The sequence below is a fragment of the Zingiber officinale genome, chromosome 9A (assembly GCF_018446385.1).
Source record: "Zingiber officinale cultivar Zhangliang chromosome 9A, Zo_v1.1, whole genome shotgun sequence".
Lineage (NCBI taxonomy): Eukaryota > Viridiplantae > Streptophyta > Magnoliopsida > Zingiberales > Zingiberaceae > Zingiber > Zingiber officinale.
In genome coordinates, this window is record NC_056002.1 from 57,711,256 (window position 1) to 57,734,887 (window position 23,632).

At 40.6% G+C, this 23,632-nt stretch overlaps 1 protein-coding gene and 2 long non-coding RNA genes across 6 annotated transcripts; 1 reads left to right on the forward strand and 2 right to left on the reverse strand.

The window, feature by feature from the left end:
• Nucleotides 1–304: 304 nt before the first annotated feature.
• LOC122018497 lies at nucleotides 305–4,699 on the forward strand. 3 transcript variants are annotated; one of them, XR_006121793.1, is made up of 8 exons: nucleotides 305–662; nucleotides 740–794; nucleotides 877–974; nucleotides 1,054–1,123; nucleotides 2,923–2,985; nucleotides 3,082–3,190; nucleotides 3,535–3,598; nucleotides 4,638–4,699. It is a non-coding gene; the product is annotated as an uncharacterized LOC122018497 (long non-coding RNA). The 3 variants fall into 3 exon arrangements; XR_006121794.1 differs by having other exon boundaries at nucleotides 3,082–3,185; nucleotides 4,638–4,693; XR_006121792.1 differs by lacking the exons at nucleotides 2,923–2,985; nucleotides 3,082–3,190.
• Nucleotides 4,700–8,362: 3,663 nt separating this feature from the next.
• On the reverse strand, nucleotides 8,363–13,642 carry LOC122018652 (polyadenylate-binding protein 2-like). Of its 2 annotated transcripts, XM_042576037.1 has the most exons (10): nucleotides 12,729–13,642; nucleotides 12,445–12,595; nucleotides 11,823–11,893; nucleotides 10,630–10,821; nucleotides 10,291–10,525; nucleotides 10,157–10,216; nucleotides 9,987–10,057; nucleotides 9,405–9,544; nucleotides 8,677–8,739; nucleotides 8,363–8,587 (listed from the first exon to the last, which is right to left on the reverse strand). In XM_042576037.1, exons 1-5 carry the CDS (start codon nucleotides 12,774–12,776, stop codon nucleotides 10,421–10,423), a joined length of 567 nt encoding a protein of 188 aa, XP_042431971.1. In that variant the 5' UTR covers nucleotides 12,777–13,642; the 3' UTR covers nucleotides 8,363–8,587; nucleotides 8,677–8,739; nucleotides 9,405–9,544; nucleotides 9,987–10,057; nucleotides 10,157–10,216; nucleotides 10,291–10,420. The 2 variants fall into 2 exon arrangements, with proteins under 2 accessions (XP_042431971.1, XP_042431970.1); XM_042576036.1 differs by having other exon boundaries at nucleotides 9,987–10,216.
• Nucleotides 13,643–19,358: 5,716 nt separating this feature from the next.
• Nucleotides 19,359–23,632, reverse strand: LOC122021604. The gene is made up of 4 exons (XR_006122583.1): nucleotides 22,301–23,632; nucleotides 21,862–22,060; nucleotides 21,299–21,361; nucleotides 19,359–19,767 (listed from the first exon to the last, which is right to left on the reverse strand). It is a non-coding gene; the product is annotated as an uncharacterized LOC122021604 (long non-coding RNA).

The following is a 23,632-nucleotide window of genomic DNA, read 5'->3' on the forward strand; positions in this document are numbered from 1 at the left end:
TTGTTGGATCTAGACGCGCTAGAGGGGGGAGGGTGAATAGCTGTAAGATATCGTAAAATTAATAATAAATGTTATTGGACGGAAAATCTTATAGAATTTTTTCAGAATTTTTAGAAATTTTCTAGGAATTTTTCGGGGCTCGTACGACGGGTTTTTTTTGCGGGGACGAAGTTATGGGTTCGGGTAAAGCTTGCTTGAAATATCCCTTAAATAGGAGTTGATTAGGGAATAAACTTAGAGGTTAATTAAGCTAACCTAAGTTTATTAATCCCTAATATTTATTAATCCCTAATAGTCCGATTACCTTTCCCGATCTCGTCCTCCTCACATCGCGCCCAAAATCCTTCTTCCCTCTCCGGCGATTCCTCCTCGCCCGATCGCCGGCCACCGTGAGTTCACCGCCGGCAGCGACTTTTCCAACGCGTAGCTCTCTTGGCTACCAAGTGGCTCGATCCTCTTCTCCTCTCTCTCGATTTCTCTCATGCGCACGGGCGACCCGACGCCGACGGTTTCCCTGATAGTTTCGGCCTCACCGCGTCGCCTGAGGATTGTCGCCAGAATTTTGAAGGGGCTGATGCTGCCCAAGCCTTCCCCGGTGGAGTGATCGCCTTCTCGACCATTTTTGCGCTCGATCGGTGGGATCCGATCTAGGGCACAACAAGGTTTGAATCGCATCGCCCCCAGCCGATTATTCTCCTTGTTCTTCTCTATGATTTGTTCACTGTAATTTGATCAGCAGCTCCACACTTGCTGGATCAGATCGGAACAACACCATCTGGAGGCACTCGATCAAGGTAGGCTTCATTCAGAATCGTAAAGCTTCAAAGATCTTGTTTAGTTAACTTCGATCTTGATAAGCTTCTTATTCTGGATCAGAGGAGGGGTTAGTTGGTACAGTGCTTATGCGTCACTGTCTTGCTTCCAATTCTCGAAGCTGTGGGAGTCTCGGCTTGGGAAATTGAGACCTGGTTTAGGTGAGTAAGACTCTGTCAGCACATAAAATTTGCTTTGCAATTAGGTTTTTGGGTTTGATCTTGGAAGAAATTCATGTAGGGTTCTTGGTAGAGGATAGCAGAGGTTCTTGTGGGCTGTAAGCTTCAAAAATTGTTGCCAAAGTACCAAGGTAGGCAATTCCCAGTGTTACTTTTGTGTTCTGATCCGTAAGTTACTGGATTAATTTTTTCTAAGGGGTTGTAGGGTTTATTCTTGCTTAGATTTATTAGTGTGTAGTATTGTGTTCATGTTGATATTAGATTAGGGGTTTTGGATTGGAAATTATGGATATGGGTGAGGATTAAAGGTGAATCATGTAGGAGTTTAATCTAATTGTTTATGGAATGTTAGAGTTGTTCTATTTTAAACAATTAGGAGAGGAGAAGTGGTTTCCATTTAAATTGATAGAAGAAGACACTAATTGGATTCAGTTAAAGCGTTAAGGATAACTAGTTCTGTTGGTACACGATTTATACATCGTAGTATATATATATATATATATATATATATATATATATATATATATATATATATATATATATATATATATATATATATATATATATATAATTTGATACATTATATATATATGACACAAGACTTTGATCTGGACGAGCAGCGTGCTATGGGGTGGTTATGAGGGATACGAGACTTTTCGAGGCGGGTATTTCTTCCTTGGTCTCTACGTAGTTTTTCTTGATCTTAGTGCATGGCTATTATGTGATGGTTTAGGCTGCTTTTCCTTATATCGTATTTGTTGGTTGCCTTCCTGCTTGATACTTATGCTTGATCTTTGAGATGTCCTAGTTATATCATATACAGTCTCTACTCTTGATTTCTACTCTGCTGTGATTACGCGTGTAGAGTATGTATTGTAGGGATTGTCGAGTGGTTGGATTTACCATGCTGATTTTGCATATAATGTGGACTGTACATAGCTTAGTATGTGTTTTAGGAGACATCATGTTGACCGTACATTTGCGTGTTGTATGTACACGTGTTTGGTTATGTACTTTTGGAGGAGTTGTGTTGATTGTATGTTGTGGATTATACACGTGTCTGATGTATTTATTATTGGAGGATACATGTTGATTGTACTTACGTTCTGTGCATATGTGTCCAGTGGGATTATTGGAGATTTTGGGTTGATTACACGTGTGTAGTTGTGTACATGTGTTTGGTGGGATGTGTGGATTTATCATGACGACTATATTCATGTTGTGGAGTGTGAGATACGGCAAAGTAAATAACCTATAATAATTTACAAGAATTTTTAGACATTTTTCTGGATTTATTTGGAGGACGTATGACTGTGTTTAAGAGGATAAATTATTGGGCTTAAGATGGTATTGGAAATCATCATTAGAGGAGGGCTAATTAAGTGTTGGGAAGAACTTAAACCCTACCTTTATAAGAAGCTACAGTACCCCCACCGAAGCCCTAAAAGCGCCGACCCCCTTTCTTCGTGTCTTCTTCTCCCGAAATCGCCGACCACACCGAGAGCTCGACGGCTGTTCAAGGCTCGATCGCGCCGGTGCTTTGTCACAGATCAATTCTTCCATCTTCTCTACTCCTTAACGAAGGTCACGATGGTGGAGTCTTCATTGGAGAGTAGCCTCGCGCGAGGATCCGCGGTTGGGTGAGGGGATCTATGCTCCGGTGACACTGGAGTCGGGTTGTCTGCTCCAGAGCTAGATTATGGCGAGTATTGGTACTCCAGACGGCTATTCCGTCTTCTTGAGGCATAGAGCTGAGCCGTGTTCATCGGATACTTCTTCTCCGTCGGGTGTTCCTTCGCCGACGGTGAGGGTTTGCGCCATTGAGGTAAGTTGAGGTGAGGATTGATTCAATTAGGGTTTTGGTAGCTGTGGGATCTGCGGTTTGCGACCAGGACGAGAGGTTGGACTGATTTTGGTTCGGTTATGGCAGTGGCTTGCGGTGAGGAGATCGGCCACAACTTCCAGCTGCGGTTCTTCATCCGGGACTCATTGGGTAAGGTCTCTATCACTTTAGATGTTAAATCTACAGACCTAGGTGTTGAATTCAAGTAGGATGCGTGCTGAATTGTGTGATTGCAATGATTTGTAGCCTTGTAGGAGCTCTTATATGTGGATCTGCGACAGCGGGCGGTACCTGTGAGCTAGAGCCGGTGATTTCATCTCTCGACAGTGAGTCAACAGTGGGGAGTTTAGGTAAGGTATGTTATTCCGTTAGAAATTGGAAGTGTGGGAATAATTGAGATGTTTGTTTGATTGATGCTTAGATAGTTGATAGCTGTAGGGTTTTTGCTAAAGAATGTGATAATTTTGGGTTGTATCAGTTTATATGGAACACATTTATGAAGAGGTAATTGTTATGGTAGTAGTGATTTGTTAGGAATTGGGGGAGCTGAGGGCTCAAATTAGGGTTTGGGAATCATTTTGGAGTAGATCAGTGTGGGGTTTAATTAGATAAGGAACCCAGATTGGCATGCCTGTTTTGAGTATTGGCTTAACTATTTGGTTCTATACGTATATGGTTAAAATCGATACGTTGACGCAGGTCTTTGATCAAGGCGGTTGACGTGACGAGATTGACGTCGGATTCAGCCTACATTTACAAGCAGGTACTTCTTGACTTGCTTCTTTAGATATCGATCTTAGTGCATGAGTTAGTTTCATATATGTAGTATTTATCTTGACTCCACTCGTCTTATTTCTTGTGCTTGATACTTTATCCACTCAATGTTTGAGATACTCGTTTCTGTATCTATACAGTCTCTCGTTGCTAATCAGGATATTTAGCAGATACCGAACACCAGATAGTAGATATTAGATACTGGATAGATAGATATCAGATACCATGTTTACTTGCTTTGACTACTATTTATTCATATTTCTTATTGAGCATGCTGGCTTCATGTAGCATACATGATTTCTGTTATATATTTATGGTAACTGTTGCATTGTTTGCTTCATGTCATTGCATACATCGCCGATGACCTTGGCTCCCTTGTGGTTGAGACGGTCATTGGCTTGGGCCGCACGCTCGGCCACTCATGGGTAGTGGTAGCTGGAGCATGTCGCTTGTCCTGTCGTGCCCTCCACTCGCACACTCATGGGTAGTGGTAGCTGGAGTCGCGGGCAGCAGGGACCCCAGTCGCAAACGTAGCTATTCAGCTACTATGCAACTGTCCATCCGGTCACTCGAGAGTAGTGGCGGCCTTTGGGTGGTACAGCTGTCATCGATCCGGCCTCTCGATCATACAGGGGTCATGGTGCAGAGAGGTGGCGGGGTGACCATCCGTGCATACGCTATTTTTTCGTTATATTTGCTTATGCTGTTATATGCTTATTTATGCAGTTCTGTTATCACATACCTGTTATATATGCTTGGACACTAATTACTATTTCAGTATACTTTATATGTGATTCTGGTAGTTATGAGCAGTACTATAGCAGTTTATGTTATCTCAGACCTTACACTGTTGGCCTAGGATATGGTTTCAGGTATGGATATATACTTTGTTTACCTAGTAGTATCTGCTATTTATCTTTCCGAGACTGTATTCTTTTGTATTCCTGTTCTTTATGATACTCGTGCACTGTCTATTCTATTACCCGCTGAGTCTTTATACTCACCACCCACATTGGTAATTTCACCAGGTAGCTGATAGCGATGCTAGTACACTTGGAGGAGGATCCCGACTGCCGGTCCCACGTCGCTTCCGAGGACGGTTTATGATTTTGGTTTTCATTTTATTGTGAGTTAAACCTTTGAATTTAGCATTGTAATAATTGGGTTGTGGACTTGTTATTTTTGTATTTGGTTGTTTTGTCGAGGAGTCAAGCCGGGCCGGCCCGCGGTGAGTTTTTGTTACTTTATACTTGTTATTTTTGTTTTCCGCTGTGTTTGATTTTCCAGCCGTGTGGGCTGCATATTATCTGCGTGGTTGTAATTTTATTTGCATGTATTATCTGTTGGTGATGTGTACCGGTTTCATTTGTCATTGCTACAAGGGAGGTGTTGTTCGATTTTCGTCGGACAACCTCACTCTCGGGGCGTGACAATTTATTGGTATAAGAGCGATAGGTTTACGATGCCAGATTCGTACGTTTTGGATTTTTCGTGATTTTATTCCTCGAAGTGACTTTTTGGGATTTGGGATCAGGCAGTGGCGGAACACCTCCAAGTTATAGGTTGTAAGTTTTATAAGTATGGTTATAAATTGTTGGTAGTATTTATTGATTGTTGCTATCAGGTATGAGATGAGGTCGGTCGGCAATCGGTGCTCGTCGTGGTCCGGGACGACCACGGAAACAACCCATTGAAGCTGAGGAATCAGAACCAGTGACTCAGGAGGCGGATTCTTCTAGGGATCCAACTGATGTTGAGACGGTTAGTCGGGGACAGACCTATCAGACTCCTAGAGATCAGGGACGTCAGCCACAGGAGATCCCTTCAGTCATACCATCTGGTAGAAATCGGGAATTTCAGCCTCAGGGGATTCCCTCCGGGATACCATCAGCATTTCCTACTCCTGCTACTACTGATTGGATGAGGGACAGAGCTCGGATACCGTTGCTAGCGAGGTCCGTCAAGGACAGATTTACCTTATATTTGGGCGGAGCAGATCCTTGGGTTGCTCGAAGTTGGTTGAAGAATTTAGAGAGCACCTTTGGGTACCTGAGTTGCACGGACGAGGAGAAAGTGGAACTGGCAGCGTATCATCTCCGGGATCAGGCAGTCACATGGTGGGACATGCAGAAGACGATCTTTGGAGAGCAGCGCATCACATGGGCGATGTTCCGAGACGCGTTTGAGCGGCAATATTTCCCAGCGACCTTCTGTCTAGCTCGACGCCAGGAATTTCTGAATCTCAAGCAATACTGAATTCTGTAGGTTGGCAGAATTTTGTCCTCACTTAGTGGCACAAGATTATGATCGTGTGCAGCAGTTCACTCAGGGTCTTGCGGCATACATTTGGATCCAGATGTCAGGTTTTCCAGGTAGTTCCTACCGAGAAGTTTTGGATCGTGCGCTGTTTATCGAGATGACTCAGCAGCAGGTAAATCAGTGAAAAGTAAGGACAAGCAGTTGTCGCAGAAGAGAGGGAATAAGGGTCAAGACTTGCAAGTTACTTCCGAAGGATCTTCTCGGCCACAGAAATCAGGGCGCACCATGGACGGGTCTACTAGTTCCCCTAAGAGAAATCGGAAGAATGGTAATAGTGAAACCAGGTGTTTCCAGTGCGGCTCGAAAAGTCACCTCAAGCCTGATTGTCCGTTGGATCACTCGATATGCTTCTATTGTAAGCTTCCGGGCCATGAGAGTCGGGAATGTACTTTGAAGGCTCAGTTAGAGACTACTAAAGTTACCTTTCAAGGAGATCGACCCACCCAGCCATGGCAGCAGAGAGGATCTCAAACGAATCAGAGTGCTCCTCGTCAGCAGAGACCTCAGCCTTCTCAGGGACAGATATATCATGTGCAAGGTCAGGAACCAGCGACTACACGGTATTCTGCCGCAGTATTTTCTCATCAGGCATTTCCAGTACAGCAGGATTTTCATCCACCTCAGCCCTACTCAGCATACCAGCAGCAGCCTCAGTCTCAGTATCAGCAGTCGATTCCTGCACCTTCAATTCCAGCACAGACCACCCCAGGCATGCCTCAGCTGAGCTCAGAGGAGGGTCGCGTTTATGCTGTCACACGTGAGGAGGCACAAGGAGCTGAGAGATCGGTCTTCCGAGGTATTATTTTACTTTATACGTTTATTATAGGACTATTAATAGATGCTAGTGGGACTCATTTGTTCATCTCTCAAGTATCTTTTCGGGGGGTGTTACCTACACGCTAGACGCATGACATAGTAGTATCTTTATCGTTTGGAGAGGTACTTGTTGTACGTCAAGAAAATGGAGGATGTTCTTTGGTTTCGATGGTCCGATATTTGTGTTATAAATTTGGGGACCAAATTTTTATTAGAGGGGTAGAATGTGAGATACGACAAAGTAAATAACCTATAATAATTTACAGGAATTTTTAGACATTTTTCTGGATTTATTTGGAGGACGTATGACTGTGTTTAAGGGGATAAATTATTGGGCTTAAGATGGTATTGGAAATCATCATTAGAGGAGGGCTAATTAAGGGTTGGGAAGAACTTAAACCCTACCTTTATAAGAAGCTACAGTACCCCCACCAAAGCCCTAAAAGCGCCGACCCCCTTTCTCCGTGTCTTCTTCTCCCGAAATTGCCGACCACACCGAGAGCTCGACAGCTGTTCAGGGCTTAATCGCGCCGGCGCTTTGTCACAGATCAATTCTTCCATCTTCTCTACTCCTTAACGGAGGTCACGACGGTGGAGTCTTCATTGGAGAGTAGCCTCGCGCAAGGATCCGCGGCTGGGTGAGGGGATCTATGCTCCGGTGACACTGGAGTCGGGTTGTCTGCTCCAGAGCTAGATTGTGGCGAGTATTGGTACTCCAGACGGCTATTCCGTCTTCTTGAGGCATAGAGCTGAGCCGTGTTCATCGGATACTTCTTCTCCGTCGGGTGTTCCTTCGCCGACGGTGAGGGTTTGCGCCATTGAGGTAAGTTGAGGTGAGGATTGATTCAATTAGGGTTTTGGTAGCTGTGGGATCTGCGGTTTGATACCAGGACGAGAGGCTGGACTGATTTTGGTTCAGTTCTGGCAGTAGCTTGCGGTGAGGAGATCGGCCACAACTTCCAGCTGCGTTTCTTCATCCGGGACTCATTGGATAAGGTCTCTATCACTTTAGATGTTAAATCTGCAGACCTAGGTGTTGAATTCAAGTAGGATCACTACAACAAAAATATTAAAAGACAATAGTTAAAAATCGTTGTCGTAGACCCTTTAAAATCGTTGTAATTGACAGTGTTGTTAAAAGTGGGGGGCTACGACAACGGTTTTAAACCGTTGTCTTTGAATGAAAAGACAACAGTTTTGCAACGGTTTTAAACCGTTGTCTTTGAATGAAAAGACAACGGTTTAAAACCGTTGTTATTTAGAGCATTTTTACTACAGTTACAATCAATTTTGGGGCTACGACAACGGTTTTTAACCGTTGTCTTTGAGTGTGATAGACAATAATAACAATTTTAAACTGTTGTCTTTTGAATTATTATCTCTTAATACCAATATATAAGATTTCAATTTAAATATATAATAAAGAATCATAATCAAGAAAGAATATTCCCCACATCAATATCATTCAAAATGTTACTTATACAAGAATTACAATCACAAAAGAAAAAACATGTCTCATATTCAAATAAAATTTATCCCAATACAAATAAACAAATAAACTCCATTTACAACTAATGAACAAAAGCCAAAAGACTAGAAATTTGTGATGGTGGTTCATGTCATGTAGGATTGCACTTAATTATTGTCAACCCAAATCCCATCACAATCTTCAACTTGTAGGATTTCATTGGAATCCTCTTTCCAACTTGCTGATTCTTTCATGCCAACTTTTTCCAATATTGTTGATCATTAGTTCCATAATAAATCTAGTCTTCCCCATACCAGCTCTATCAAAAAGTCCAATCTTTCTACCCCTTTGATAAGACACTAGGAGATCAACAACCTATTGATATTAAAAGAAATACACTATTATATGTATGAAAAAATTTGTTCTGAAAAAATAATAAACACACATGTTTTTACAACAGTTACCTGAATAACTACATCATACAAAAGGTATTAGTTGTGAGATGAGTTATTTGAATGCTTGCATGGCTGCACAAGTAGAAGTCAAATTCAGTAGGATGGCCTATCTTAGAATCGACAACAGACCCTGGAATTTCAAGGATGGAAAGCTCCATTGAGAAAACAAGGTTTAAAAAAATATACAAAATAGAATTATCTTGAAAATGATGCATCCATGATATCAACTAAACTAACTAGGCAATATGTTTTCACTCTTATCAACAAATTAGTGGTCACCGTGATTGTTAGCAAACAGTATAGTGTGATGACATTTTTGGACCACTACAAAAGTCATTGGAGGTTGATAGTTTGGTTCTAGAGAGGCACAAGCATGAAATACAAATGGAATGTTGAGTACAAAAACACTGAAACAAGAATCGTAGTATAAATTCTTAGAAAATTTACTTTTCTGATCGCATCTAGTTCATATAGTAGAACTTGATAGAATTAACCCTCACTCACTCCATCCTTGAATGTACAACTTGCTATATTAATCTAAACAATCAAGTATTTTTTAAGTTTTCCAAAGATTCATACCTGTAGAATATAATCCGTTGAGGCTTTTATCTAGTAGCCTTTTTGAAGGAAATAAGTAGCTCCTTGGATATTGCATGGCAGATGTTCTACTTAGGCAGGTAAATTGGAAAAGAAAACCAACATTCTATTTAAAACTGATTTTAGATTGTATTTCATACTTTATCATGCCACCAGTAAGAGTTCCTTGCTGAGAATCTTGCCAGACCTTAAACATATCTTGAATTAATTCTTGACGGGCCTAAGCACAGACCAATCCAGCATATTTTATCACCTCGAGCCAGTCTTAAGACGCAACAACCTGACAAACCAAATATAATCAAGATAGTAAGGATGCATCAAGGCAACTATACATCGATAAGTTGTTGTACCACCCAAAACAAGCAGTATAATTGTTAAACTGCTATTATATGGATATCAAAGATATTTAAAAAGTCATCAATTTGCTAAATCTCATCAGAGTCAACCATACACAAGCATAAATTTAAAGTGAAATGAATCTAATGACATTTTTAATTTATTGGCTAAATACCAATTGACATCAAGCTTCATTATACCATGACCCTTATCTTTTGGCAAGATTGTTATAGAAAATATACAATATATCTCTGAGGTCCAAAAAATGGTTGGCAAAGAAAAATATAACCTAACCCAACATGAATAGGAAAATTATATCAACCACAATACAAAAAAAATAATTCACACTTCTGCATGAGTTGTATGTGACAGCAATGAAGACAGACCTGACTTTGGAGCAAAGAAACTTCTTCTTCTTCCATGATGGTTTTCCATTTTTCAACAAGCAGATTTCAACCTTGCATTGCAAAATTATGGCAGAAAGATTCCAAAATAACCAAGAAGCAAAGTAGAAAGAAGATATTACAAAGTTTTCAGAAAAGTCCAGATTACAAACCTCTTGATCACCCAAAAGATCATATATTGTTGGTTCAACAGACTTCCCAAGGTATATGATCTAAACAAAGGTAGTAAAAGTAATGCATCAAAATCTTTGATCAAACAATACTATATTATCTTCTGGAAGCTTACTGAATCATGATCACATTCAAGAAAAATATCATGGACATTTATGAAGTCCGTAGAGCTTGGTCCATTGTAGAAAGTTGCCTTCCGAGACACACTGGTAACTGCGACTGCTTCTTTGTCCACAAACCCGACATCAGGATGGCATGTGAGGCCTGCTATATGAATACATCGGGTAGGGATTATGTTGCAGAGGATGGAACTGCTTCAGCCCTGGAACGTTGGTTTGTTTGGTGGCAACCTGAAACAAAGCATTCATCTTGTTGTTAGAAAAACCAACGTTGCTGTTAATAAGAATTTAAAAGTGTGCTGGTAAGAAAAATACTTGAGATTAAATAGACAAACCTTGATTGGACGACCATGAAGCTTAGACTCATGCAACCAAAAGGCTTCTTGGACTGCCTCAACTTCCAAGAATTCGACATAAGCAAAACCCTTTGGCTGACCGTTTCTGTCAGTGAGAATGGTGACTCTGTTAACAGTACCACACGACTGAAAATGTTGTTGAACCTCTTCAGGGGTGCAAGCATAATCAACCTACAGTTTAATAGAAATATCAACATAAGTATCAATCTAGCAGTGGCTTTCCCAACTCAAGATGTTGCTACTAAATCACATGCTGTTAGAGGTTTCAGAAGAATTCTATATGTATAAAACATAACAATCATTGACAAATAGTTACAGTGTGATTGTTGATGCTAAGAATAAGAAACCAAAATTCTCTAATAGAAGACAACAACCCTATCCAATTCGGAACAAGTATCAAACAAAAAAGATTGCCTTATCATAGACTATATATTACAAAATTCTAATAAGGTGCAAGTCGAGAATCCTCAGTAACTTGGGCATATATATATATTTCAAATAATTCTTTGTTTTAAATAATCTTTTTCCTTTTTTTTCTTTGGTAATTTTTTCAAGTACAAGCTAACGGTAACTGGAGTTCAATGTTACTCTGTACAATCTTATAGGACATAACTTTTGTATGGATCTACTATAAAGACGAATTGAAGATGTCTGGTACAAGGACAATAATACCAAATTTTAATCATTGAACCACTTAAATTCAGCCAAACCATAACAATGTTACTACAAATTATCAAACTTCTAATGAGCACAAACACAGTTTTGAGAACTTGAACATTATAGTAGGCACTCTTTGCATGTACCACATTCAAGTAATATGGCACCAAAAAAGAAAAAGAGGAAAGGTAAATCAAAGCATTAATATGCCAAATAATACCAGAATCTAACATCCACAGCAACATCATTACAGTTTGAAGTAGTGTATCTAAATAGAGGTCCCTAAGACAACATTTGTAAATATAGGAAAAATATTCAATAACCTGAAAAATAAACATTGTGAATTTAACTAATTTGATTAGTCCATAGAATTATGGATAAATAAGGCTCAAGGGTCCACTAAGAAATAATCCAAGATATAGAAGACAACAATATCAAATTATATGCAAATATCATGTGATGCCCACAGTAAACCAGTAGCAACAATTAGATAACAGAGAACTAGAAAAACTCACATTGCCAACAAATATCAAGCAGGAATCAGCCTCTTCTTTGCTTGATTGATTTGTTGCAGGTCCACTAGGCTCTATATAATGCAGAAGACAATTGGTCCAAGACTTTTCAGAAAAAAAAAGAAACAGAAATAAAATCTTAGACCTAGAAAGAAAAACTGGACTACATCATTTAACCAACCAAAAAAATCAAAATGCAATATAAATACTTCCTTACTGCCATGCTATACTAGAAATATACAATGTTGAGATATATCAGGAAGAAAGTGAATCACGAGTACGAGCACTAGTATAAAGAGGTTTAACACATGGAACTTGAGTCCCACATCAGAGGCCCCAGCAGGGCAATGGTGTCCAAGTTGAGCACTTTGACAACCCCATCTTCTGCCAACAACGAATAGCGCTGGGATCGGACGCCTAGGCCCATGGGCTTGTCTGACAGATCCAACTCCATCTCGAGTGCCAAGGTACTCAAGACCGATTAATTTCTTCATCCAATATATATGATTATGAATTTTTAATCAGAAGATATTTTGATTGGATTGAAACAAGAATATATATATATATATATATATATATATATATATATATATATTAATTAGTCTAAGTCAAGTAAACTTATAACCTGTTCGTTTGAGACGCCCGTGTTTGAGACGCCCGTCGTCGTCGAAGCACTTGGAGTTATACTTGCCGGGATTTAGGCTTTCAGTGTCCTCATCAATCTTGGGCTGTGCTTCCACTTGCAGATACGATCTCTGGTTCCGATTCTCATCATTCTTCATCAAGTATTCAAATTAAAATTCAAATCAGTGAATAACTCAAAGCAAATAGAACATGCACCAATTAATCCTCATTAATTATATATGTAACTAATTAAGATCGATGTACATATCAAGCATTGGAACTTACAACACTATCATGAATCCTGGCTGGCAGTGTTCGGCTTCTGGGCAGCATGGTCGATTGATGATGAACACAAGGCACACTAGATAGCTAACTCGACTGCAACAAAATTCTCAAGAAACTTCGAGCTCTACTAAAGCAAATGCTGTGAAGGGATGCCCAAAGGAAGGAGGACTGAGGGGGTGTCTTATAGGCATAGATGGACAGCCACACAGCTCCATCTCCCTATCCCTCCAATACGGCCGATACGTGTCTGGTAGGCTCAAAGCTAAGAGGTGTGGATGAGGGGAAGGACGAGCACTACCGAACCACCTCTCCTTCTATCCTTGTCATACACTGAAAAGTTAATTGAATGGCAACGTGCCTCACGCTGTATCCCCAATCGGCCCTTGCTATGGTATATATATCTCAATTATTTGTTCCTGCAGACAAACATCTTTAGAGTAATTAGTATATTGGTCACTTGTGGTGGGAAGAGAAGCAGCAGGTTGCATGCGTTCAATCAGGAGTCAACGTAAGGTCCATCTTGTCCTTAAAGGAAAGGGGGTTTGTGCGAGCACGTCGGCGTAAAGGCCTCGGGACCGGGAAGAAGATGACTTTCTTGCTCTTGGTGAGATCAAAGATGGTGACGGTCTGGAGCTCCCCATCGGAGCCGAAGTAGGAGAGATTGGCGTCAGGAAGATTGTCTCCGACGGAGATGGTGGTTGTGACGGCAGGGGCAGAGGCGGAAGAGGTGAAGAGGCGGGGGAAGAGGGAGGACCTACGAGTGTGTAGTCAGAGGTGTAGAGTGGTAGTGGAAACAGAGCGGTGGAAGCGGACGACAGAAGAGAGGAGGCGGGGCAAAGAAGGGGCGACGAGTTTAGGGCTTGGAGAGGAAAGGAGAAGGGGCTTGGATCGAGAAGGTAAAGGGATGGAATACGGCGGCAAAAAATTTCGGGCAGAGGGAAAGAAAAAACGCCGCGGCAAAAAATGGCGAAGGGGAAAAAAGCGGCGAAAGAAGCGCACATAGATAACAGTTTTAAAAAACCGTTGTCGTATCCTTTAAAAACTGTTGTCGTAGCCAAAAAAAAAACATAAATAGACAACGATTTTTAAAAATCGTTGTCATAGGCCAAAAAAATTACTAAAAGACAACGGTTTTTGTTAAAATCGTTGTTAAAAGGCAAAAAGACAACGATTTGGTATAAAACCCTATCCAAGGCACCTCCATGGGTGCTTCGCAGCCAGCTCCAACTTTGCACCCGAGGTGCCTCCAAGCTCCATGGAGGCGCCTCGAACACTGTTCATCCGAGGGAAAACTTCATTATTTTGTACCTGCAAGACATGTTAGTCCCAAACAATATCCTGCACCACAAAGTTAGCATAAAACAACAGTATGAATATGATACTAAGAAACGACAGTCTCTGGACTGTCCGGGTCTGACTTCGGATTTCCGTCCGGAAACCCTAGGTTGACCCGACGCCTACTGTTCCCTCTACGGGGAGCGCATCCTCACCTACTCCACTCAGGAGATTTACCTGTTGCCAGTGCGATCCTCCAGATCAATTGGACTTTTGCTCAGCACTCGACGCTTCCGAACTTTCTGCTGGACATCCGCTTCTCGGCTAGTCCAGTCTTTCACCTGGTTCGCTACACCAGGACTTTCCACCTAGGGTTACCACCCCCTAGGACTTTTTCCTGAAGCCATCGACCTGCCAAGACTTTCCGCATAGGGTTACCACCCCCTATGACCTAGGGTTACCGCCCCCTAAGGTTTTCCCTTTGCCTAACCGCAGCTAGGACTTTTCTCCACCTAGGGTTACCGACCCTAGGACCTAGGGTTACCACCCCCTAGGATTTTCACCTACCTAACCGTAGTTAGGACTTTCCTGAAACACTCATTCAACATGTTAGATAACAACAAGACTTAACTTTGAATCCTTTGCCATTATCAAAACTCAGGTTCGATCGTCGAATGCTTCCCGCACCAACAATATGCCCGTGAAAGGTACCGACTCTCAAAAGCCTCTCTGAATCTCGCCCAAGTAATGTTCTGCTCGCCTATGATGGATCGCTGCGTAACCCACCAGGTGTCGGCCTCATCTTGTAAATGGAAAGTAGCTAGCTCTGCTTTCTCCCACTCAGAGCAAGCCATGTAGAAGAAGGTTCGCTCCATAGTCTCAATCCAAGACTAGGTCACGCTCGGATCAGTCTCTCCGTAGAATAGTGTGAATCGACTCTTCATCGACTCTGCCAATGTTGGAATCCGGGCTCGTGTCGCGACAATATTAGTGAGGTGGGTAGGGATCGTCGCGGGAACTGGCAGAATCCCTGGTGTTGGTGCTACAGGTGGTACCGCTGAATAGACCAGGGGAGGTACTCCCGGTGGTGCTGCATAAACTGGAGCATGTACCACTAATGGTACTGTAGGGTCGATATAGGTGTCCGCAGCTGGAGGTACGATAGGTGGGGGTAACGGAAATAGAGCAACCAGTACCGCTAGTGCGGGTGCTAGGTACACTGTAGGTACTGGGGGCGATGGTACCTAGTACGCCGTAGGCTAGACCGGAGCAGGTGTCGGGTATGCCGGTGGTACCGTAAATACGGTAGGGGTGGGTACAGCGGGTGCAGCCAATGTAGGTACCTCTAAAGGAGCCATCGGGGTCTGAGAACCCAACGCACCCGCAGTATCTTGAGTCTGTCCCTGACCAACAGGCTCAAATCCAGTAGGAATCTCTGGAAAGTCTAGAGATACCAAAGTCCTCTTACGTGGTCGTCCAACACCATGCCTCACAGCTACTCATGTAGATCTCCTCATATCTATTAAGTTATATCACAGATATTACAACAAGTAACTAAAATCATATAATTACCTTTTACCTAATTGCTGTCTGGAGATGTTCCGTTGCTGTCCAGTCCCCCTTTTTGACTTCGAAAATTCTGAAATGAGAAAATCATCGAAAATCTGTACAAATCCGAAACAGAATTCCAAAACATGAACATAACGAAAATTTGTACAAATCCGAAAATGTCCAATTTGACTCGCAAACTAGGTTCTGATACCAAATAAATTGTCATGCCCCAGGTAGTCACTGTGAGAAGAAATTTCGGCAGCATCTCCCCTGTATGGGTGATAATATGAAACTTTCTACAATGCCCTCAGGGCCACATATACCTCTATAACATAAATAGTAAACAGGGCATGAATGCTAAACAAGTAATAAACAAAACATGCTCGGAAACAAATAGTGACATGCCGATGCAGATATAAACATATTTATTACTACTTGTTAAGATATACTAAACATATCAACAAGACATATTAAAATAGATAGGTCAAGGTACCCGCCTCAAAAAGAAGGTTGCACCAAGCAATCCAAAGTCGAGACGCCCGTCTCGAATCAGAGTCCTACATTAAACAATATATATATTTTATTTAGCAAAATCCAAAAGAATAACTAAATAAAATTCCTAATACTAAGTTAGAGCAAAACCCCAATCAGATCACAACTAATTACAACCTCAAATCAAGCATACACATGATCTACCACATAAATCAGATATAACCCGAAAGCTGAATAAAACTCGTCTCAATCTGAAAACTCTTTTGTTGGCTCACAACTGGAGGTGCATTCTGTCGAGAGTAATGGCCAGAGCAAGGTGGAGTTGCAAATTCCCAAATCAAGCATCCTATAACTTAATCAACATATTCCCTCTGAGCATTAATCAAAACACTAATCAAACAATGTCTCACACAAAAAATTTTACTTCCCAATTGATCCCTAGGGCTGGTCGAATCAAAGATGCTTGGAAACTACACCAGCAACCTCGTGTCAGAACAGGAGGTGATGTCCTGCACTAGGTCTTGGATCTTGGGCAAACGAACAGCCGAAAGAGTAAACTAAGTGAAGCCAGTTAGTATCCTACTGCCAAATCACAGTCGGTGTTTGGCTTCTTAGCAAGGGGGGAATCGAGAGAAGGAGAAGGATCAGCGACAGATCCATGCCAGTGAAGAGAAGGATTCGAGATCTGGTGGAGATCGAGGAAGAGGAAAGGGAAACAGTGAGATGTCATCACCGTGAGGGGTAGAGGGCGACTAGGGCACAGGCGACGGGCTCGGGTAATTGATGGTCGACTAGCGCCGACTTGCGGTGTCGGCAAGGCCAGCGGTGGTTTGGCGTTGCTGGAGGGGAGAGGGAGCAGAAGGGGGATCGGGAGGAGAGGAAGAGGAAGGTCGGTGATGAGGAGAGGAGAAGAGGGATCGATGAAATAAGGAGAGGGGAGATGAGGAGTTCAACCGGGGGGAGAAGTAGGGCACGGGACGGCGACAGGTGAGGGGAAAACAAATTCACACTTGTTAGACAACAAGTAACCTTAACTTTGAACCCTTTGCAATTATCAAAATAAAAGTTCGATCGTGTGGTGCTCCCTACACCAACAATCTCCTTCTTTTTGGTTATGACAACATAGTTCAAAGTTAAGTAAAAACAAACATCATTCAAAAAGATAAAGTAGAATAAATACCAAGTAAATTTCAAGTAATATTTTTCAAGGTAAAAAATAAAATGTTACTTACTCCCCCTTAAGTATTACTTTTCTCAAAAAAGGCTTTTTACTTTACTTTTAACACCTTTCTCCCCCTTTGACACATATCAAAAACTATTAAGTAGAGAGAAAATTTGAAAAAAAACTTTCAATTTGAGAAGTTAACTTTTTAATCTTTTCCTTTAAGCTCCTCCTAGAAGTAGCACTTTACTTTTCTTTTCGAAAAAATGTATTTAGCTTTCGAAAAGTTTCTTAGAAAAACTTACTAGATATTTATCTTTAAAAATAGTGTCTTTGAAAACTACTTAGCTTTGAAAATGATGTCTTTGAAAAATACTTAGCTAAATACTTAGCTTTGAAAAGGATGTCTTTGAAAAAATATTTAGCTTTAAAAAGATTTTCTTTTAAAAAAAACTTAGCTAAATACTTAGTTTTGAAAAGATTTTATTTAAAAAAAAAAACTTAGCTAAATACTTAACTTTCAAAAACTTTTCTTAAAAAAAAGTTAGCTAAGTACTTAGCTTTAAAAAGATTTTCTTTTTAAAAAAACTTAGCTAAATACTTAGCTCTGAAAAGATTTTTTTTTTAAAAAAACTTAGCTAAATCCTTAACTTTGAAAAAAATTTCTTATTAAAAAAACATAGCTAAATACTTAGCTTTGAAAAGACTTTTCTTAAAAGAACCTTAGCTAAATACTTATCTTTGCAAAAAAAAAAAATCTTGTTAAAAAAACTTAGCTAAATACTTGACTTTGAAAAGATTTTCTTTTTTTAAAAAAAATTAGCTAAATACTTAACTTTGAAAATATTTTATTTTTTTAAAAAAACTTAGCAATACTTATCTTTGGAAAGGTTTTCTTTTTAAAAAAACACTTAGCTAAATACTTAGCTTGGAAAAGATTTTTTCTTTTAAAAAAAAAATTAGCTAAATACTTAGTGTAGGATCGATGACATGCTAGAGGGGGGGGGGGGGGGGGGGGAATGCCACTTGTAGCTTTTTCACTCATTTCGAAAAACACAAAATAAGCGCAACGGAATAAAGAACAAGTAAAACAAAAGCAATGTTAACACAATTTCTTTTACTTGGTTTGGAGCCTGTGATGACTTCTACTCCAAGGCCCATGATCATTGATCACTTTTGTTGGGCAATCAATATAGAACTGAAAAGGCTTTACAAATATGTAAGTACAAGTATTAAAAATAAAGTGTATCGACAACAAATGATTAGTAGTTCGTTGATTGTCAGAGCAGCAGTTAGGCGTTGTTGAGTTGTTCCAAAGCAGCATGCACGTAAGAAGATTGCTCTGAATATGTTGTTCAAAGCTGTTGGTTGACCCTCCTTTCATAGCTGAGCCAGACCTAATCCAGATCCACTAATCTCAGGATCAGTCTTTGACTCGACGCTGATCGGTCAATCGATCCAGGTGTTTAGTCGATCAAACCCTCAGAACCTCCTCAGCTTCTTGTCCACATGCTTCTGCTCGGATAAGAGTCTTCGTTCGATCGACAGATCCCTATGTTCGGTCGAGCGATCCCACTGATGATCTCTGACTTATTTGATCTGATCAACCCAGTCCGAAGCTAATATATGTTCGGTCGACTGAACCACCCTGTTTGGTCGATCGATCCCTTGGTCAGCACTTCACCGCAAGCTGGAATCTGATCTATTCACTCAGTGGTTTGGTCGATCAATCAAGGCTGACTCTTCAACTGATAACATGTTAGTTCCTTGCAAAATAGGCATTAGAAGCTAGGCAGATAACATGTGAAGTAAAATCGATTTTGATAGTCATCGGACTATCCGATTCTTTCAGATTTCACCAGAAACCCTAGGTCAAACTGACACCTATTATTCCCTCTTTGGGGAACGTGTCCTCACCTATTCTAAGGAGAGTTTACCTTTTGCCAGACTAGTCATCCAGATCGTCTGGACTTTTGCTCAGCGCTTGAGACTTCAGGTCTTCATACTAGATGTCTGCTCCATGACCCGTCTAGACTTTCACCTAGTTCGTGACCACCAGGATTTTCACCTAGAGTCCCCGACTCTAGGATTTCATGTCACGCCCCAAAGGAGTCCCTACCGATAAAATTTTGACAACATCTCCGCTGTACTAGTGATAATATGAATCATATATACATACACAACTATATACATCAGCCCACATGACTGAAATATACACAACCACGCAGTTATAAACTCAGCCCACTCGTCTAGAACAAAATAATCACAACCACGCAGTTATATATATATATAACAGCTCACACGGCTACACTAAAAATACAGCGAAAAATGAAAGAAAATCCCACCCAAACCAAATAGATACAACGCGTGCCGACACGGCTTAAACACAAATACAACACCAAAAATAATAAGATAGTCATATGGCTAAACACAAATACAACGCCAAAATAATAAAGAATATATAAAAGAAAACAAAAGCGAGGTGAAACCATCTTCTAATGCAATGTAGGACCGGCAGACAGGATACTCCAAGCGACACACCAACTATCTACCTACTACCTGAAAACATAAAGGTATAAATGCGGTGGTGAGTGCGGGTCACTCATCGAGTAATAGATAAGATAGTGCATGGTCTATATAAAACAATGGAGATCAAAGTATACAGTCTCAGTAGGGAATAAAGAACATGATCATACTATCATAACCTATGCACCTAAACATATCTGACATAATGACCAAAAACATAATTATAACTGACATACTAATTGTATAAACCATAACTGACACAATGATAAGTACATATCCAATATGGAATTGACACATGGTATAATGATCAGTAAACTCAACAGTTCAGTAATAGATCTGCCCATTGCACCTGTGCAATATATACGACAGCATATACATGTATAATAAATGACATGTATGTAGCATGACAATCATATGCAACAATTATATCTCAAACAAGTGCAACATATCACAATCACATGCAACTAGTATCTACTAGGCATGTATGCAAATATATCTCCAAAGATGCACCATGCATCATATGCAAAATGCGCATGTATGCTCCATGGTCACCCCCACCACCTCTCTAGACACCACACCTTGTATGGTCGAGAGGCTTGGGTCCGTGACAACTGTACTACCCTCCAGCCCACTATAGAGTGGTCAAGGTAGACAGTTCACTAGTAGTTATCTAACTACATAGCATCAGGGTCCCTGACTACTCACATCACTAGCCTCCTGACTACTGAGCCCTCTAGACCCACTACTCCAGAGTGGTTGAGGCAGACAAAATACTGAGTGACCGAGTGAATAGAATAGGACTAGCTCCACCCCTAGCTACCACTCTCCATCAGTGGCCGAATGGGCAACTATAGTCGACTGACGACTCTCTCACACCACAAGGGAGATAATGATCAACATCATGTAATGAATGATGAACATGATATATATATATATATATATATATACACACACACACACACAATCATCATCAATGCAACCTCTAAATCCATATAAGTACCCCACAACACGAGTATAATCGTCATAATACTTCCATATATCCCACCAAACACATGTACACAACTATACATGTATAATCAACCAAAAATCTCCAATTATCCCACTAGACACATGTACACAGAACATAGGTACAACCAACATATATCCTCTAGTAAAACACACCAGACACATGTATATACAATAAATATACAATCAACGCAACTCCTCCAATCACCACACTAGACAAATATATACACGACATACAAATGGACAATCATCTAGCATACTTCTATAACACATATCAATTATGTATACACACCTCATCAAATGCATATTCAGCATATAAACACAACCAACGAAATATTCCCTACTATACATACTCTACATGTAAATACACAACAGAGTATAGATAACCAAAGTGCAGACTGTATAAGAATTAAATAGATCATCCAAGGGTCAAGCATAAGTATCAAGCAGGAAAGCAACAAATGAACACAATATAAGATAAAGTAACCAAATCCATCACATAAAAACCATGCACTAAGTTCAAGAAAAACTACATAGAGGCCAAGGAGGAAATACCCACCTTTTTTTTTGTCGATCGTGATAAACCAATCCCACGTCAAGACGCTCACCTCAAATCACTGTCCTACAAATCACATGATGTATAGTTTAGCTAATCACATAAACAACAACTAGCTAAACCCATAATTTAATCCTGCGTCGATTATGTAAACATGTTTAATTCTATCTAAAGATCCAATTAGATGATAAATCCATCCTTAATCCAACTCCTAAATCCAAAATAATCCACAATCTATTAATTAATCCATTATATCCTCTCTACTAAACATCCAAAATCAACCTTACATAATTCATCTACCTCAATTAATCCCACCCAAAATTAGTCACCACTGATCATCACACTAATCAAATCCAATTATCCACAAACATCTCATTTAATCCATGTCTTAAAACTACTAATCACTCATTAACCAAGCTATACAGATTAATAACCTCAATTCTAGAGATGAGCCAACCCTTTGCTCACAATTAACACTTCCAATTTCAGAACTGGAATCAATCTAATGCAGCAAAGCAAAACAATGCATTTAATTTAGTATTAATCCAATTCTATACATATCTTACCTCAATCCGGAACTACAGCCAGTCGGTGAAGAAACCCGAGGTTGTTGTAATGAAGAGGAAACCACTCAAACCCATAGATGCTCAAGGAAAATCCTATGAAGTCTCTGTGTAGAACTTGCACTCTCCTCTTCGAGCCCGCAGAGAAGACAATACTCTTATGATTTGCCTTCTCTCCAAGCTTCAAGTCCGATCGGGTGCCCTAGATCATTGAACAACAATGGTGTCATTGAGCCAAGCGCCGTGTAGGGCACGATCACGAAGTATGGAAGGTGAACAGTTGTTGCGATAATGAACGGGAGCTAGGGTTCCGTCCCCCCCCCCCCCCCACCTCTTGGTCGAAAGTTAGCCCGTGCAAGGTCGTGACTCGGGGCTGAGACAACCAAATGAGTCTATGGCGATTGATGAATCTACGCCAGTAAGGAAAATGAGGAGATGTGACCTGCGGGTGTAGTTGGGAGGAAGAGGTGGTGTCTGCAGCTATGAAGAATCCCGACACCGGCGCTCGATGAGGCTACAGATCAGGGACGACATGAGCAGTGATCTACCCCTTTGTGGCCATTGGCATCGATGCCCAGTTGCCGGTGATCGACGTGATTGGAACCAAGAGAGGGGGAAGAGAAGAAGGTGAAATTAGGAAAGAGGGTGATGCATGAGGGAGAGGAGATAACGCGATAGGTTCGGGAGAGGAATAAAGAGAGGAGAAAGAATTAGGAAAAATGTATAATATAAACTTAGGGTTAGCTTAATTAAACTCTAAGTTCACTCTTAATCAACTCCCACTTAATTTGGATATTCTAAATAGACCTCCACTTAGCCCCACTGATTCATCACCTCAAAACGAGTCATACAGACTCTGTTTAAATCCCTAAAAAAATTTTAAAATTCTCAAAAAATCTAATAAGGCTATTTCTCCAATAACATTTTTTTTAATAATGAAAGACAACCTATTTAACCTAATCTATGATTTCCACTAACCTAAGAAGCATAAAGCATGTAATAGAACTTAAACATTGACAATATCTAACTACTACATGCATAAGAGAGAAAATAAAGGAAAATATACTACACATACAATCAAATCATGAAATTGGAAAGAAATAAAGCATCCAAACTATCCAAACTACTGAACTGAGGTAGAGAACCCAGAATAATAGCTAACTCAATCAAGAACATGTAACAAACAAACAATCACCTAACCAATCAAGCAACAATCATTCGGATTACCCATGGAATTTGTTCAAGAAAGTAAATGTAGGGAAATTGACAACCAAATTAAACTCACAACACAAGTTAGTCAACCCTAACTCGTTCTGATTTGAATCTGCGATGAAGAACTCAGAAGGAAATCTGATCGAAGATGATTAAGTGTTGATCTGAATAGGGACACAGAAGTTAGAAGGTGATGGAAAAACCCCTCCTCCCTCATAGCCTCAATGATTGTCTCATCTCAAATCTAAGAAAAAGATCAGCGGCGATGGTTGAGGAAATCAACGATCCTCTATTCTACTAGATGGAAGCCTGCGTTGCGATTGATAAGAATTCTGGTGGACATGGAAGTGGCGTTGCTGGTAGTTGATGGATAGTAGATGACAAGAGGAAGGAAAATCCCTTTAACCTCTTCGAGTAGATGGATAGAATTTTGACGATCAGTGATGGAAGGTGAACTCATGGAATGGAGGGGCGTTGTGTGGATCGGGTGAGGGAGATGGTGGCCAGAGCTTCTGATGGAGATAAGGATGGATGAGGAAGGGAAGCCTTGACCTCGGTAGAA

What these genes read in the sequence shown, in the direction of transcription:
- LOC122018652 (XM_042576037.1), bottom strand. Translation starts at nt 12,776, where the DNA reads ATGCTGCCCAGAAGCCGAACACTGCCAGCCAGGATTCATGATAGTGTT. An exon ending in GCTTGATATTTGTTGGCAAT is followed by an intron (nt 10,822 to 11,822) that starts GTGAGTTTTTCT and finishes ATTAAACTGTAG; the next exon opens with GTTGATTATGCTTGCACCCC. An exon ending in TTCATGGTCGTCCAATCAAG is followed by an intron (nt 10,526 to 10,629) that starts GTTTGTCTATTT and finishes GCTTTGTTTCAG; the next exon opens with GTTGCCACCAAACAAACCAA.